The sequence below is a fragment of the Phyllobates terribilis genome, unplaced genomic scaffold, assembly GCF_046119375.1.
Source record: "Phyllobates terribilis strain yellow unplaced genomic scaffold, ASM4611937v1 Scaffold_11__3_contigs__length_659146591, whole genome shotgun sequence".
In the NCBI taxonomy this organism is placed as follows: Eukaryota; Metazoa; Chordata; class Amphibia; order Anura; family Dendrobatidae; genus Phyllobates; species Phyllobates terribilis.
In genome coordinates this window covers 512,270,860-512,289,001 of record NW_027362771.1, presented here as the reverse complement: position 1 = coordinate 512,289,001, position 18,142 = coordinate 512,270,860, and the positions used below count along the sequence as shown (strand labels likewise).

The 18,142-nt window shown below is 44.7% G+C and overlaps 1 protein-coding gene across 1 annotated transcript in view; it reads left to right on the top strand.

Moving 5' to 3' along the window:
* CDS2 (CDP-diacylglycerol synthase 2) overlaps window positions 1–18,142 on the top strand; it is a 77,620-nt gene that overhangs the window by 42,316 nt on the left and 17,162 nt on the right. Inside the window, exons 7-12 of the mRNA XM_073653648.1 lie at window positions 6,430–6,512; window positions 11,682–11,769; window positions 12,493–12,561; window positions 13,103–13,255; window positions 16,621–16,740; window positions 17,611–17,714. Of these exons, the coding sequence (XP_073509749.1) occupies window positions 6,430–6,512; window positions 11,682–11,769; window positions 12,493–12,561; window positions 13,103–13,255; window positions 16,621–16,740; window positions 17,611–17,714 (617 nt within the window). The remainder of the gene's footprint in view (window positions 1–6,429; window positions 6,513–11,681; window positions 11,770–12,492; window positions 12,562–13,102; window positions 13,256–16,620; window positions 16,741–17,610; window positions 17,715–18,142) is intronic.

Below are 18,142 nucleotides of genomic sequence, written 5' to 3'. Positions count from 1 at the left end.
TGTAGTACAGTGGATGTGGACAAAGCAGGAGAAATTGCCGTCCGCACAGCAGGAGAACAGCTGACGTTACTGAACCCCAATAACACGGCAGCAAGTGTTGACTGTGCAGACGGCACTTCCGAGCGCCAACTGGCGGTGCTGGAGCCCAGGGATAAGAATGAAAACAGAGGAGCCAGAGGTGTAATTCGAGCAACTTTAAAATGTGTAGTACAGTGGATTTGGACAAAGCAGGAGAAATTGCCGTCCGCACAGCAGGAGAACAGCTGACGTTACTGAACCCCAATAACACGGCAGCAAGTGTTGACTGTGCAGACGGCACTTCCGTGCGCCAACTGGCGGTGTTGGAGCTCAGGGATAATACTGAAAACAGAGGAGCCAGAGGTGTAATTGGAGCAACTTTAAAATCTGTAGTAGTGAGAATGTGGACAGAGCAGGAGAAATTGCCGTCCGCACAGCAGGGGAACAGCTGACGTTACTGAACCCCAATAACATGGTAGCAAGTGTTGACTGTGCAGACAGCACTTCCGAGCGCCAACTGGCGGTGCTGGAGCCCAGGGATAAGAATGAAAACAGAGGAGCCAGAGGAGTAATTGGAGCAACTTTAAAATGTGTAGTACAGTGGATGTGGACAAATCAGGAGAAATTGCCGTCCGCACAGCAGGAGAACAGCTGACGTTACTGAACCCCAATAACACGGCAGCAAGTGTTGACTGTGCAGACGGCACTTCCGAGCGCCAACTGGCGGTGTTGGAGCTCAGGGATTACAGTTCAGGTGGTAGAAACATGAACAGAACAGGAGACCTGGATACTGTTGCCAACCAATTATTTATTCTGGAAGAGGACTGGCAAATTCATGAGAGATCCAGGCCTTGTTCATTTTGAGAAAAGTAAGCCGGTCAACGTTATCGGAGGATAGTCGCATGCGACGGTCTGTTAGTACACCACCTGCGGCACTAAAGACGCGTTCCGATAATACACTAGCAGCAGGGCAAGCTAGCACCTCCAGTGCATACTGACTAAGCTCTGGCCATGTATCCAGCTTACAGACCCAAAACTTGAAGGGAGAAGAGCCGTCTGGGAGTACACTAAGAGGGCAAGACATGTAGTCTGTCACCATCTGACGGAAACGTTGCCTCCTGCTGACTGGAGCTGTCTGTGATGGTGTAGACATTTGTGGCGGCGGGGACACAAAACTTTGCCACATTTCGGCCATACTGGTCTTGCCTTGTGCTGAGGCGCTGCTTCTGCTCCCTCTTTGTGCAGAGCTTCCTCCACTGCCTCGACGCACTGAGCTGCTTTGTAAAGCACTAGCAGCACTGCTCTCGGTTGGAATGGAGAACATGATGGAATGCACCAGTGCGTCTTGGTACTCCCGCATTTTACGCTCCCGGTTCAATGGTGTTATGAGGCTTTGTAAGTTGTCCCGGTAGCGAGGATCTAGGAGGGTGGACACCCAATAATCAGCCGTGTTGAGAATGTGGGCGATGCGGCGGTCGTTTCTGAGGCACTGCAGCATGAAATCAACCATGTGCTGCAGACTGCCAAATGGCCAAGAAACGCTGTCCCCTGCTTGAGGCGTGATCTCTGCCTGCTCTGCATCACCCCACCCTCGCTCTAGATACTGACTACTAGAGCATTGTGTACCTCCCTCCTCTGGACAGATGTCTTCCTCATCCATTGACTCCTCCTCATCCTCCTCACAAAGTGTCCCCTGCCTAGGCCTTTGTGAGGAACCACGTTGCGCAGACTGTAGAGAAGCAGATGGCATTTGTGACTCCTCATCCTCCACCTCTTCCAAAACCTCGTCCCTTAGTGCTTGCAGTGTTTTTTCAAGCAGGCAGATAAGGGGGATAGTCATGCTGACTAGTGCATCATCTGCACTCGCCATCCGCGTGGAATAATCGAAGGCACGCAAAACGTGGCAAATGTCCTTCATAGAGGCCCACTCAGTGGTGGTGAAGTGTGAACGGCGCGCACTGCGACTTGTTTGCGCCTGCTGCAGCTGGTACTCCATTACTGCTGCCTGCTGCTCACACAACCTCTCCAACATATGTAACGTTGAATTCCACCTGGTGGGTAGGTCACATATGATGCGATGTTCCGGAAGACATAATCGGCGCTGCAGAGCTGCAATGCGTGATCTTGCATTGCTGGAACGCCGCAAGTGAGCGCACTCTATGCGGACCTTGTGAAGCAGTGCATCAAGATCCGGATAGTCCCTCAAAAAACTCTGCACGACCAAGTTGAGCACATGTGCCAGACATGGGATGTGAGTGAGGTTGCCTAGGCCCAGAGCTGCCACCAGATTTCGGCCATTGTCACACACTACCATGCCTGGCTGGAGATTCGCTGGCACAAACCACACGTCACTCTGCTGCTTGATGGCATTCCAGAGCTCCTGCGCTGTGTGGCTTCGATTCCCCAAAGAAATTAATTTTAATACGGCCTGTTGACGTTTGGCCACGGCTGTGCTCATATCGGTCATCATAACAGGTAACCGTTCACGGGTCGATGTGGAGGTAGACCGTGACGGCTCCTGCAGCGCTGATTCAGAGGAACTGGAGTATGAGGAGGAGTCAATGTGTACAGACTGGATTCCTGCAATCCTTGGAGTTGGCAGAACACGTACAGCGCCACTCTCAAGATCTGTACCCGGCTCCACAACATTTACCCAATGGGCAGTGAGGGAAAGGTATCGTCCCTGTCCATGCTTACTGGTCCACGCATCAGTGGTCAGGTGGACCTTGCTACTGACGGCGTTTTGTAGCGCATGTTTAATTTTTCCCTCCACATGATGTTGCAGGGCAGGGACGGCTTGCCTGCTGAAATAAAAGCGGCTGGGCACGTTGTATTGTGGGACTGCCAATGCCATAAAGTTACGGAATGTGTCAGTCTCCACCAGCCTGAATGATAGCATTTCAAGGGCCAGTAGTTTAGCAATGCCAGCATTCAGAGCCTGTGCTCGGGGGTGGTTTGCCGAGTATGGGCGCCTTTTCTCCCATGCCTGTGCTAACGATGGCTGTAGACTGGCCTGGGAGTGTGAGGATGACTGGGAAAGTGGTGCTGTGGGTGGAATTACACTGTGTCTCTGTACGACAGTGCCAGAGATTCTTCCATGGCGATCCTGTGAGGAAGCCGAACCAGCTGTGTGTGAGCTGGAGGAAGAGGCTACAACACGAGCTGAAGAGGTGGTAGGTGGCGCTGTAGGTTGGCCTAGGTCTTCAGTGTGTTTGTGTAACTCCACCACATGCTTGGTCCGCACATGTTTCCACATATTTGTGGTATTGAGGTTGCTGACACTTTTCCCTCTTTTCACCTTCTGATTACACAGCTTGCATTTGACAAAGCAAATGTCATCTGCAACTGTGTCAAAAAAGGACCAGGCACTGCAAGTCTTGGGAGCGCCCGCTTTGGATTTTGGAAGAGCCATGCTCCTAATGGGTGCCGAAGTGGAGGCTACAGGCAACCAAGTCTGCCCCCTCCCTCTCCCTCCTTTTTGGGCCGTTCGGGGAATCTCTTCCTCAGAGCTGCTCCCACCACCTTCCTGTCCCTCACGCCATGATGGGTCAAGGACCTCATCATCTACACCACCCTCTTCAAACAACTGCTTCTCCTGGGTAGTCTCGACAGCACAGTACGCACCAGAAAGTGGCACCTGAGTCTCATCATCAGATGCGTACTGAGGTGTGCTGCTGACCATAGGCACTGGCCCACCCGCCTCTTCAGATTCAGAGAGACAAAACGGTTGCGCATCACTGCATACTACCTCTTCTTCAAATTCTCGAATTCTGCTTGGCTGGCCCCCTCTTTCCAAGCCAAGAGATTCAGAGAACAGAAGTAGAGATGGCTCCTGTCCAGGGCTCTCTGACTGCCTGGGCAATTTGGCAGGTGGTGAAGAGACAGATGGGTGCTCTTCAGTGCTCAGGACCTGAGAGGATCTGGAACTAATTGAAGTCGATGCGTTAGCTGCCATCCATCCGACAACGGCTTCAATTTGGTCCTCGCGCAGCAGTGGGGTACGGCTAGCTCCTACAAAGCTGCGCATAAAGGACTGTTCCCTGGTAAAACTGGGGGATGCTGAGTCACTGGTGCCCGCAGCAGGCACAGAATCCCCACGTCCTCTCCCTGCAGGCACAGAATCCTCACGTCCTCTCCCTGCAGAAACTCCACGCCCACGACCACATGCCTTACTCCCTGCCTTCTTCATCTTGGTAGACTGATAAAGATAGGCAGAAAAGTACTAAGGGCTTAGTGTGCTTATTCCTGAACAGCTGCTAACAGGTATAAGAAACACTAATTTTATAAAGTGTGGACTAGACTTTAATATGAGCTAATGTGGCCTACACAACTGTAAAGTGGAGTGTTTGGTGAACTTTATTTAGGTTTTTTTTGTCACAAAAAGACACTGGATGTGCCTAAAGATGTAATAACGATAGTATCACAAACTTTTTGTAGCTATTACAATGTAGGAAGGTAACCTACAATGCAATAGATGAGGCTGCAAAAAATAGGCTAATACTAATCTGGCTGGGGCTGCAGGGCCCAATGCTGCAGAAAGGCTCCTCTATCTACTCCTATATAGTGTGTTTGGAATCAATTTAGCTGAATACAGATGGAACCACCACACTAATAGGAGATATCAGGAAAAATTATGAATTGGCAATAAAGGACAATGTATGAGGCAGTGACACACACTGAGTGCACTACAACCAGACGGGGTTGAAGCACACACTACAGGGTGAGCTGCACTCACACACCAGACCTTGCAGACAGCGGTGAACAGTACAGATGCAGAGCACTGTGCACTAGTGCTGCAAGACGGAAAAAAAATTCTCTATCTACTCCTATATAGTGTGTTTGGAACCAATTTAGCTGAATACAGATGGAACCACCACACTAATAGGAGATATCAGGAAAAATTATGAATTGGCAAAAAAGGACAATGTATGAGGCAGTGACACACACTGAGTGCACTACAACCAGACTTGGCTGAAGCACACACTACAGGGTGAGCTGCACTCACACACACAGACCTTGCAGATAGCGGTGAACAGCACAGGGAACTGTGCACTAGCACTGCAAGGCACAGTGATTTAGAAAGTAGCTTGGGTAAAGCAGTATAGAGCAAATAGGTAGCTAAAACTGTCCCTCAGAACAACAGCGTCCTATCCCTAACTGAATTCACAGCAGAGTGAGCTCAAAATGGCGGCGGTGGCTTTTATAGTGCATCATGACATCATTTCAGCAGCCAATCACAGCCATGCCATTAGTTAAGATGCCTACATGCCTAACAGGATGTGCCCACACTTCTTAGGATCCTCATTGGCTGAATAAAATGAAAATGTCTCATTGCATTATGGGAACTTCCGATTCCGGTATACGATATTGCAATAGTATCGGAATTAAGTATCGGAATTCCGATACCGCGAATATCGGCCGATACCCGATATTTCAGTATCGGAATGCTCAACACTAATGATGATGCTTTCTCCCCTTTCCGCATGGTGATCAGAAGTAATTTGAGATTAAGAGTGGAAATGTGACAGAGAAGTAATGATGGAGATCAGAGAAACCTCTGCTCGCCGCTGCTTAACAACTTGTACAATGCAATCAATCCTAGTCACAGTGTCTAGTAATAGCAGATGTAGAACACATATGTCCGTCCATCATAGTGTCAAAACAAATAACACATATATAATATATTCATATTATCATAACTACCTGTGGTGAAAAAATGTGTGTATATATGATTACACTTTTCTTAATATATACATGTATGTTAAAGAAAATTTATATATCCACATTTTGTCTAATATATATATATATAAATAATACGTGTGTGTGTGTGTGTGTGTGTGTGTGTATATATATATATATATATATATATATATATATATATATATATATATATATATATATATATATATATATATATATATATATATATATTAGTGTGTGTGTGTGTTTATCCTCAATGGGTGGTTATGAGAATTGTGTGTGTATATAGCAAAACTCATAACTACCCATTATATATGTATGTATATATGTATATATATATATAATATTCTCCATGGGCAGTTGCGCTATCTATAATATCTGTGCTATATAAATAAAGATTATTATTCTTATATATAATTCTCATAACCACCCATGGAGAAAAAATAATTTGTCGGTGTGTCCGTTCTCATTCTTACAATTTTGGCTTTTTTTGCTCTGCTGAAGACATAGGAGGTGCCTGCATGTAACTACTGCTGCAGCCCCCTTTTATTCAGAGGATTTTGGGTGGGGGGCTCAATAGTTTGATCCCTTACATCAGGTACTGATGGCACATTTTAAATGTATAGTTAAACTTCTGAGAAAATCCAGATTGACATGTATCTGTGCGTCCATCTGCTCCTTAAATGATTTTTTTTCTTCTTCTTTTTCTAGTTTGGCTGGACTCACGTCACTCTTCTGATCGTTGTCACGCAGTCTCACCTAATAATTCACAACCTGTTTGAGGGGATGATCTGGTAAGTCCTCGCTCCTCTGAGGGTCCAACTGACCCACTGGACCACAGGAATGTAAAAATTGGCTGTTTCTAAATTTTGATCCCAGAACACGTGGGCAATTGATAAAAAAATTGGTATAACTATACATAGTTTCCTCGGACGTCTGCTGCACTCCCTAAAGACCAGTTACAATGGGAACTGCAGCGTCTTAATAGAATGTTTTCCAGGTTTATATAAGAGCAATCCATATACACAAAACTCTGCATTTATGTTATTTTGAATAGAGAATTTATTGGAGCCCCGGATAGGTGGTCTGCTCCTGATATTTCCTGCTAAGTACAAGCCATAAGGGAAACTGCTGCTCTGAAAGTCCCAAATAACTGGTGTGTTTCCCCATTAGGGGATCTGCAATATAAAAAGCGTCATCCTGGGACAAAAGGACTGTCTTATCTAAGCCCTATAAGCCAACTCAATGCAGTAACTGAGCCAGAAGCTGAAGAGCTTGGTCTTGCAGAAATAGATGTTGTAATGTTTGGAAAATCTGTCTTTTCCTGCCCTGGGGGGTTTATCCTTCTCTTTTTTTTAGTGTTCATTTTCACAGCACAATGATCTACATTGTCGGAAAAAAAGCTGTCTCCACGTCTGACATTCAGTGAATAAAAGGTCTAACTAGGCAATTCAGCCGACCCTATAATTACCGACCTCCCCCACCTCCTCTGGATGATGCCTTTTCTCTGCTCAGTCTATAAGCCTGTTTGAGCCGGGGGTTTCATTTATATTGTCCTCTCTTTATGAGGACATTGGACGGCTCTGGAGGGAATGTTTGACCTTGTCAAAAGAATAAAGTTCTGAATTATCTGGACACGACCCAATTATTCGCCTGATTTACAGAGTTTTATGTTTATGTTCTTGCTGTGTTCATCATTTGAGTCTTTGCTCCGCGTTGTACGTTCCCGAACTCAAAGAAACAAAATGAGCATATCCCCTGCTGTAAGTACGTATATAATAATAGTGCATATAACTAACACAGGGTGCTTAGTAACACTGTTTTTGATTAAAAAAAAAAAATAAAATAAAGTGTAAAAGCCATCCCACCACGACAAGGTGTACCCCAACCGGGATAGTCCTATCCTCTAGGATTAAAACCTTAGACGACCTCAATGTAGATGGGGCAGAGCAGGACCCGGGGTCTGACTGTTCAGCCACCCAGCCATGGGAAGTTATTAAATTAAATGCCTACCTCAAAAATAGGGGCTACACCCCTGTGTATACAAAGTACAAGAAACTACAGCAAAACCAAAGAAATGAACCGGAGCATAAGATGGTGTACATGCAACATATAAGAGCATTTTCACACTATGGCCATTTCACAGGCAAAACCTAAGAAAGAAACAAAATGAGCCTATACCCTGCATTATATAAGTAATTAGTGATAGTAGTAAGTATTGGGGTACACCTTGTCACGGTGGGATGGTTTTTATGCTGTTTCGATCAAAAACAGTGTTTACGAAGTACCCAATGTTATTTATGTTCAATTACGATTTACTTAAGCCCATTTTGTTTCTATCTTTTTGTGATAAATACAGAAGTGGTGACGTGTTTCTATTTTACTTTACCTCTGATTGTTCCACTCCTGGTTTTGGCTTACAAATACGGCTGTAAAATACTGACCAAATACTGAACGTGTGAACGTGACCTTATACGTTGCATATACCGATTTATGCTCTGGCTCATTTGTTTGGTTTCCGTTTTGATAAATCAGTAAGATAAAAATATACCTGCAGTCCTATGTAAAATTTCAGATATCAATATAGTAAATTAATTGCGTATTCTTAGCTGTTGCATAATGACCCATGTCTGTGATAGGGCTTAAATGGACTAATGTGGGTCTATATTATAACTGTAGGTGCTTCTTTAAAAAACCTGGCCACTGAGGAACACATTTTGGTAATTTTTGAATGGATTCATATGTAAAAAATAAGTCATGTTCCAAACATCTCCTGTTCCAAACATCACTCTGTGAAGCTGGATGCTGGTACACGGGTTAGATATTGGCGCGCATCGCCACAATCTGCGGAACATCAGTTGTTTAGATAGAGATTGCCTCCAATGCGCCATTAGTGATTTTTCTTTTGCGCATTTTGTGATTTGCCTTGTCACTCTATGGGAAATAATAGACGGGTACATCATTTGCGAACACTTAGGCTGTGTGCCCACGATGCGTTTTTTAAGTGTTTCCGCAGCGGCAAAAACGCTTAAACGCATGGTAGAAGGCCTGCCATGGTCCCCAACGATAATCCGCATGTGCTGTGCACATGCTGCGGAAATGTCCGCTGCGGATTATCATTGCGGAAAAAAACGCAGCACTACCAATTATTTTGCGGAAGTGCTGCGTTTTCGCCGCCATTGACTTGCATTAGATCGCATGTATTACGTATCACTGTATATATAGATGCGCATTCCATGCGTTCTAATGTGCAGATGGTACCCAGGTCTGGAGAAGAGGAGACTCTCCTCCGGACCCGGGTACCGTAGAAAACTGTAAAACAAAGAATAAAATAAAAAATAAATATTATATTCACCTTCTGACGGTCCCCGCTCTCCTTGTCTTCACTTGCCGGCAGCTAGCGATGGACTGAAGGACCTGCGCTGACATCATAGTCATGTGACGGGTCACGCGACGCTGACGTCGGCAGGTCCTTCAGTGTACCGCTGCCGGCAAGGGAGAACGGAGTGAATCAAGACACCGGGGGCCATCAGAGGGAAAGTATGATATTTATTTTTTACCATTCTTTCGGTCACAGTATATAAATCCATGCCGGCTGCATGGATTTATATAGTGTGACCAAGTTGACAAGCACTTTCCAAGTGATGCTAAAATCGCCTGGAAAGTGCTTGTCAACCCGCATGCGGAAATGCATGTGAAGAACGCTTCACATCCGCATGTCCCTGGCAGGAAAAACGCATGTACAATCCGCATGTACAATCCGCATGCGTTTTTTTCTGCCAGGGAGATGGAGAAACGCTCAGGAAAAATCCTGAGCATTTCTGCATCGTGGGCACATAGCCTTACTGACAGTGAAAAAAAATCTGCTATACACCCACAAAGGGAGAGAACTGGCAGTCGTAGAGAGCAGGGCGGGAGAAGCCACCAGGGACCTGCCCCAGATTAGTCTTCTGAGACACTTGGTACCTCGCTGACTTGTCTAAGTATGTTTCCTCTGAAAGAGTAAAACGTATAATGCTGCAATAATGCAGTGTCTGGTTCATGCCTGTGGTTTGGGCAGCTGGAATCTGTCAGGTTCCCTTTTAACAAAAAATTATCCCATGGTCAAAATCCTCATAGAATGGTTGTAACATGGTGAAGACTGCGTCGTATAAGGTTTTCTATAAAATACTGATTGCGGACACTTGCACAGTGGACACCAGCAGCGCCGTAATGTTCCTCTGAGAAGTCCATCATTTTGACAAGATGATGGAATCCACAGTAGAGTCTCCCATTATCCATGTAAAATAATATAACTCTGCAATCTAAAATGGGACAAATAGGACTGTGCTATAGGAACACATAACATAATGCCAGTGATGGCTGCTGAGCCTCATTACATAATCCCTGGCGTCCATTCATACTTATTATATCCACTTATAAATATACTAGCTATTGAACCCGTTCTACGCCTGGGTGGCAAGCATTTTTATTGGTATATGGTCTCCCCTCCTGGTATTTGTGCTGCCCCCATCCTGTCCCCACCATCCTATCCTGGTATGCGTGGCACCACTCACCCCCCCAATCCTGGAATGTGTGGCACCCCTTACCCCCCCAATCCTGGCATGCGTGGCACCCCTCATCCCTTTCACGCTGCACACATACAAAAAAATAAACACTTATACTCACTGTCACAAACCGATCGGAGCCACGTGCCCCTGATCCTTCCTCACAACTTCCGTGAGTTCCGGGTTTAGGATAATGTGAAGCGAGCTTATAAATGTTATATATTTATTTACTCAAAAGAGCGATGCTAGGTACAATATATACAAGCGGTTACAAGATATATATATATATATATATATATATATATATATATATATATATATATATATATATATTAGTCAGACAAATACAGTAAGGAAGCAGTAATACGATACAGTAAAATTAAAAGGAATAAAAGTGAATATACCACACTTTCATCAAATGTCTCTGGACATGGCAGGAAGGGTGCTGTCATGGGTCCAGGGTGGTTCCCTGTGTCTTTCTGCCCATCTGTAGCGACAGGTGACCCTCAACAGAAGACCCCTCCTCTCACAGAGGGACACATTTATACGTAACTTGGGCAGGGCAGAAAATAGGCGATTTACATGTAATCTCCTCTTCCCTTCTATCAGACATTTCATAATCCATTTCCCAGCAATATCCTCATTGTAAGGTGCGCATGGTAATTGATCTAACACAGGAGCTTTCCCCTGACTTCAGAGGTAATTCAATTAGCTATTCCTCATTGCCATGATTCAATTAGCTCCCCCATACTCTTGTCAGGATAGGCATTTGCACTACAAAGGTATATATCCTAGCTGACCTGTATTCAATTCTCTCCTGGGGTCCTTTGAAGTCAGACAGACTAGCATTCCTGCTGAGACCTTCATAACTGCGAATATGAATTTCCAGTCCCTGGCCTTACCACACTCGCCTTTCTTCTCTGTGCTCCAGCGCTGCTGTGTCCTGTTCTGCCGGGGGAGGAGTGTGGCGCCGGAGTACGCGCGTGCCCATACCGCGTTTTCCGGCGCCATTTTGCTGAAGACACTGCAAATGTGTCTTCAGTAAAATGGCGCTGGATAGCGCTATGCACATGTGCCGATTCCAACGCCTTCACTCCGTCCCCGGTCTCCAGCGAAGAGAGACGCCGCGGCAACGCTCCTCCCGGTCAGGTAAGTATGGCGCTGGAGATCGCGGTATGCGTTCAGTGCCTACGCATACCGCGATCCCCAGCGCCATACACTCCTCTTGCCTGTAATGGCTCCATGCGTTCTGTCTGGAGCCAGACTGTGCAGACGGGTCGTGCTTGCGCAGTCTATAAAGGCTTCAGACAGAGATGCGTATCTCCTGTTATATTATACATAACTATGGAAGGTGAACCATTGTCCATTATCTTGCCATTTTCTACCTTTTTAAACATGTCCATCCTTTTTCTGCAGGTTTATAGTGCCCATCTCCTGTGTGATCTGTAATGACATCATGGCATACATGTTTGGCTTTTTCTTTGGCCGAACTCCTCTTATTAAGGTAAGGCAAACAGGGTTGTACTAGAATTGAATAACTCTGTGGATTAGGGATAAATCGCTGATCACAGGATATCTACCTCTAGGACCGCCAGTGGTGAGGAGGGCTCTGAGTGGAGCGTAGGTCCAAGCTTGTGCACCTCTGCTGCCCTCATTGTCTTTGGGACAGCTGGGTATAGCCACGTACAGCGCTCTATCTTCAGCAGTCTCGTAGAGAATGAATGGAATGGAGGTGCAGAACCCTGTGCTTTGAATTGTTGAGGGTCCCAGCGATACATAGGGAGCTGCTGCTCATCATGGGGATCTGCACACTTCTCTAGAGCCACATGATCGTGGAAGATATTTCATACTCCTAAAGCTTACTAGCCCTTGCTCAATTTGTTGTCCCCCCCCCCCCACACACACACACACACACGCACACCCTTGTGCAGTTTGGTTCCCCCCCTTCTTGCGCAACCATTTAATACCTGGTCGTACAGAGTAGGTGACCCTAATCTGTTAATAGAGGACACCCATGTCTTCTGGATGGACACATTTCGGTTGCTTGCTGCAGTTACTGGGATGACGCTGCGTCTGATAACTACATACAGATTTATTGAGTTTACTTCACTCCTGGGGGCTGCAGGCTGCCAGAATGGGTCTTTTATGAGAAACATATAGGAACGTTACTAACCTGCCCCCGGCCGTGTATCCTGACTTCTGCTCTGCTTCTTTCTCTTCTCACCAGCTGTCGCCCAAGAAGACGTGGGAAGGATTTATTGGGGGCTTCTTCTCTACAGTAGTGTTTGGTATATTGGTAAGTCCTCGGCTTCTGATTGCTTCTCCTTTCCTCTATTCTTGCCTCACAGAACTTAATCCATTTAAGGCTTATAACCCATGTGCAATGTCCGGCCTAATGAGGGATGTCTCCAGCCAGTATATATCACCACTACTTAGTTGGTGCCATTACAGATCTATTAGCGGGGTTATTATACTCAGAAAACAAGGCCGCTTTCTTCAGTAACAGCGCCCCTCCTGTCCATAGGCCATGTCTGGTATTGCAATGTGCCAGTGATTGGGACTGGGCTGCAGATTTGGAGGAAGTTGAATGGATTATGATTGGTTACCATCTAACTTTATCAGAAACCAAAGGGAGGGATCACTCATTACCAGCCATTTTTAGTTTCTATGTTGGGCTCAGACTGAACGCTGGCTACGCAGGTTGCATGTTTGGCCCATGTATGATATGGTGGCTGATAAGTCACTAGTCCTCTGCTGGCTGTGTAGAGGTCGCTGTCCTGGTCTGTCTGCAGCGATATCTGATCCTAACCAGCGTCGTCTGCTTGTATCTCCTGTAGTTGTCTTATGTCATGGCCGGATACAGCTACTTTGTCTGCCCAGTGGAGTTTAACAGCGACACCAACCGGTTCATGGTGGACTGTGAACCATCAGAGCTCTACCAGTTACAGGAATATCATATCCCCGCCGTGCTGCAGTCTGTCATCGGCTGGGTAAGGACGCCCGATCCCAAGGATGGGATAACACTCCCAGTATACAGATGTATATCCGTGTCTATGTTCATGCATACAAAACTCCAAACAGTGGGGGCAGCGCTCCAAAGTCAGATGGAAAAATTTTCACAAGCCCATGCTTCAAAATAGCCCATTTCTTTGAGTTATTGTATGTAAGAAGTTTTAGTGATAACCTTAAGGGCTTTTCTCCCATCTGTGTATATAAAAGTGCTTTTATTTTTCTGTCTCTTTATTTATGAATGGATAGATAGCAATATTTCTATATACACATTATAATATTTATATAGATGTGTCTATCTATATATAGAGGCCTGTATATACTTTATATAGCTGTATGTATTTCTATATACTGCCTGTATATAGCTGTATGTAGAAGCCTTTTTATACTGTACTGTATATAGCTGGATGTATATAATGATATATGGATAGATAAAAGATTAGAGATTTTCTTTTTAAGGGAATCTGTCAGCAGCTTTTTGCTTGTATGAGGTGGGTGTTAAAACACAGATTTCATCGATGTGTCACATGTCAGGCTGTGTCCTGTTTACTTTAAAATGGAAGTTTTATCACCTGGTGATTATCATTGTCTAGACTATAAAAAACCTGACCAGCACCTCCATATAGCGGGAACAGGTGCAAGTTGCAATTACCGCATAACCTAAAAAGACAAGAACACGGCAGCACCCTGTATGGGCCAAGATGTATGCAAACACTGGGAACATGAGATCTAAACTACATTGTTGCTAAATAAAATGTACTTACAAAAAATTAAGGTTCTTGGCGCATAAATTGGCCAATTCATGTATGCCCATTAACCACAGCAAGGTGACCTCCTTCTGATGGGTCCCTATCTTAATGCTACTCTTGGGCTATAAGCCTACAATTTAAAATGGGAAAGCATGCCTCTCTGTCTATAAGGCTCCTTTTCTGACTGTGCACTCCACCCATCAACCCAAGGGTGGCTTGAGGATAAGGACCCATCAAAGGAGGTCACCTTGCCATGGTTGATGGGCATACATAAATTGGCCAATTTATGAGCGAAGAACCTTCATTTTTTGTAAGTACATTTTATTTAGCAACACTGTAGTTTAAATATCGTGTTTGCATATATCTTGGCCCATATAGGGCGCTGCTGTGTTCTTTTTGTATTGTCTAAACTACAGTAGCTACAGCAGTGCATGCTAGTCTGACTCCACCCCCTCCTCTTATAATCAGCTCACTGTCTACAGACCGTGTATGTGTGTATATACAGAGCCTGGTGTGGGTGGGGGACGCTTTCTCAGCTCTGCTGCATTGCTAAATCTAAACTCTGTGTCACAACTGCTGCACTCAGTAATCTAAGTGATACATCACTAGAATCAGGGTCTCTTTGCCTATGTTACACTGCTCTCAGATGAAGTAGCAAAAACCTGCTGACAGATTCCCTTTAAAGAGCTAGTCTGTTGTGGGCCAACTCCTGTCATCCCTACCAATCATTATGCTGAAGGGAAGCTCGGTTCCATTTTGCTGAGTAGGACGCAGCAGCAATATCCGGCATTTCTGCTACTGAAAATACAGTACTGTACCTGTAAACTGTGAAGCTACACCTTCAGACAGCGGATCATCAGATGTGGTAAGATCTGGACTTGCATCAAACTAATATTCATGGCTTATCCTAAATGACCACCCACCCCTCTGTATACAATAGATAGCTATTGGTAGCTATCTCCTTTATACACAGGAACAGTGTGCTTGACCGAGTGCCCCTGTGTCTCTCTGCGAGAGAGTTGTGACCGACTCCTCTGGCGGCAGTTCATCTCCCAGAAAAATAAAGATTGGTCACTGGATATCTGTGAAGGTTGGATCCTTCACTACCCAACATCATTTGTCTGGAGAGAGTCGTGATGCTGCCAGCCGATCGCACTGTAAATCGGAAGATTTTAATGTAATGTGTAAGGGGACCATACGGCTAAATCATTGGAATTACAGAACTGTGTAACACCTTTTATGACTTAAAGCGCACCTGTCAGCAGGATTGTGCTCAGTAAACTACATACGCTGTCAGGTGGGCGACATTACACTGTTTAAAATGATACCTTGGTTGATGATATCAGTCCTGGGGTTCTTGTGTAGTCTTTACTTTCAGTTTGGAGATAATGATATGCTTGTGCTTCGGGGCGGCCTGTGGGGGGGGGCTCTATCTGGTGCTCTGCTTACATATTCATCTGTATGCTTTTATGACCTCTCACTGCGCCTTCACTGACCTGCCTCCTATTTTACCTAGCCCCGCACTACTAGATGCATTATGTAAAATAGGAGGCAGGTCAGTGAAGGCGCAGTGAGAGGTCATAAGAGTATACAGATGAATATGCAAGCAGAGCGCCCCCCCACGGGCCGCCCCGAAGCACAAGCATATCATGATCTCCAAACTGAAAGTAAAGATTACACAAGAACCACAGGACAGATTTCACCAACCAAGGTATCATATTAATCAGTGTAACAGTGCCCACCTGACAGTGTATGTAGTTTACTGAGCACAATCCTGCTGACAGGTGCTCTTTAATGTATTCCACAGTGTGAATACTAGAGATTTACACTACAGGAATATTACATAAGAGACATGATGGTGAATAGTAACCATGCAGAGAGATGGGACTAGTCTGCAGTGCACATAGCGATTTTGTTAAATGGAACATTTAGCTGTGTGTGCACGTGGTTGTAATACAACGAGGACATCTAGTGGCTGTAATTCAGATGACAGATGCAGCCCTGATATTTGTGTCTCATGTGATATTTGATAAGTACATTCTGCAGAGAATGGGGATTTGCCAGATCTTATTAAAGTTGCAAGTTTAGTCTTGTGTTAAAATGATCCAAAGAAAAGCTGTAGGTTATTTTTTTTCTCTTTATACTACAGCTTCATTCCAAGTAAAGTCAGAGAACTGTATCTATGAAAAGCCATATTTTGTGATGTGGCAGGAACTTGCCATAAACTGTGTTTTTAAAAGCCAAATTGTTCTCATTCGTTAAAAAAAATGTTTTGACTCCTTGACTTTGCACTGGATTGCCAACTTTCCACAGAAATGCAGCTACTGAGTTTTTCTGAGATCATCATTTTATAGTGCGTGATGGCAGAATAAATTGTGGGGAAAGCATACAAGGGAGGAAAGAGGTATCCAAACCAATTAGACCCAGGTCACACGGGTGGTATTAGCATTTTTTTATGCAGCAATATTCTTGTCATTAAAAAGAAACTGATCCAAGTGGACGAACTCGCAGCAGTGTGAACATGATCTGAAGAGTAGAACTATAATGGGGGAATGTCCGGATTATGTAACATCTCATTATGTTTTCATCTCCCGCAGAAGACCGTCTGGATGTATCCCTTCCAAATACACAGCATTGCCCTCTCCACGTTTGCGTCACTCATTGGACCTTTTGGGGGATTCTTTGCCAGCGGATTTAAGAGAGCTTTCAAAATCAAAGTAAATATTCTCATTGATAGAAGCCTGAAGTCTTAACGTTAGAGAATGTGCCTGGGAGCAATACACCACTGTCCAGTCTGTGCACATTTATTTACTTATAGGGGTATTCTCCAGTAAGTGATTGCATAGGTTAGGATATGCCATTACTTAAAGGGTTATTTCCTCTATTGAAACTTATCCGCTCCCTTCAGGGGAGAGTTGCACCCCGAGTGATCCGAAGAATGAGCCTGAGTGTCTGTATTGAATAGAGCGGATGTGAGCATGCTCGATCTCCATTCCATTCATTGTCTATAAAACTGATAGAGAAAGTGATGTACAGCACTTGGCTATTCATAGCAGTCCTATAGACAATGAATTCAGCAGAGGTCAAGCATGCACCTCTGCTTTATTTAAGATGTGGCTCTACAGAGCCCTGTTCTCAATCTATGGTGGTCTGACTGCTTGAACCTGTTTTATGCAGCGAGGACATGAGTAGGTATTGGCAATAACCTTTTAATTATTGCAGGGGGACCCTATTTCTGGGTCAATAATGATTGGGTGTCAGCGCTGCTGCATCCTGTTCAGTTCTTTGCTACAAGCTGCAGCGGGCCTACCTTTTTAATAAATGGGGATAGCTTCAGCTCCCAGCTGGGTCTTGCTCAGGGAAAAGAAGCCGTGTAGGGGCCACAGCGCTGAATCATTTGTGGTGGTGGGTTCCCAAAGATTGGACCCTCAGCAATCAATACATGAGGGCATATCCTAATGATAAAATAGCAATACTCCTTTAATATTCTAACTTAAAATTATAAAATAGAAAGTTCATTTATGTTCTTATTTTTCCATGTATATGCTGCCAGCATATATATAATTTTTTCTTTTTTTATTTTACAGGATTTTGCCAACACAATACCGGGTCACGGAGGTATCATGGATAGGTTTGACTGTCAATATTTGATGGCCACATTTGTGAACGTGTATATCGCAAGCTTCATCAGGTTAGTTAAAAGTTGTTGCCGCCCTCCTCTACCTGCTGCACAGTTCTCCCATCTGCCTATTGTTAAAGTCAACTTTACCTTCTTGATGAAAGATACTCCTTACAATTACATTGCAGACCTGTCAGTCAGTTACAGACTTCAGACAAACACTAATGGGCTTCACTAAGGGCAATATCTGTGTGTGGGTGCATGTAAAGGACTGGGCGAGAGAGAGCGTGACTGATACAAGAGGGTGACAGCACACATTCATATCGATTTAGAAAAAAAAAGTGCCACAAACTTGTATTAAAAAAAAAAAAAAAAAAAAACAATAGGGAAAATAATAGGTGATCGCTTCTTTAGTCTCTATTGGGTGACTTTGGTCCTATGGACCTATAGGGTGGTAACCATGTTGCTGTTTACACCAAAGATTTATCCATACATTTTAA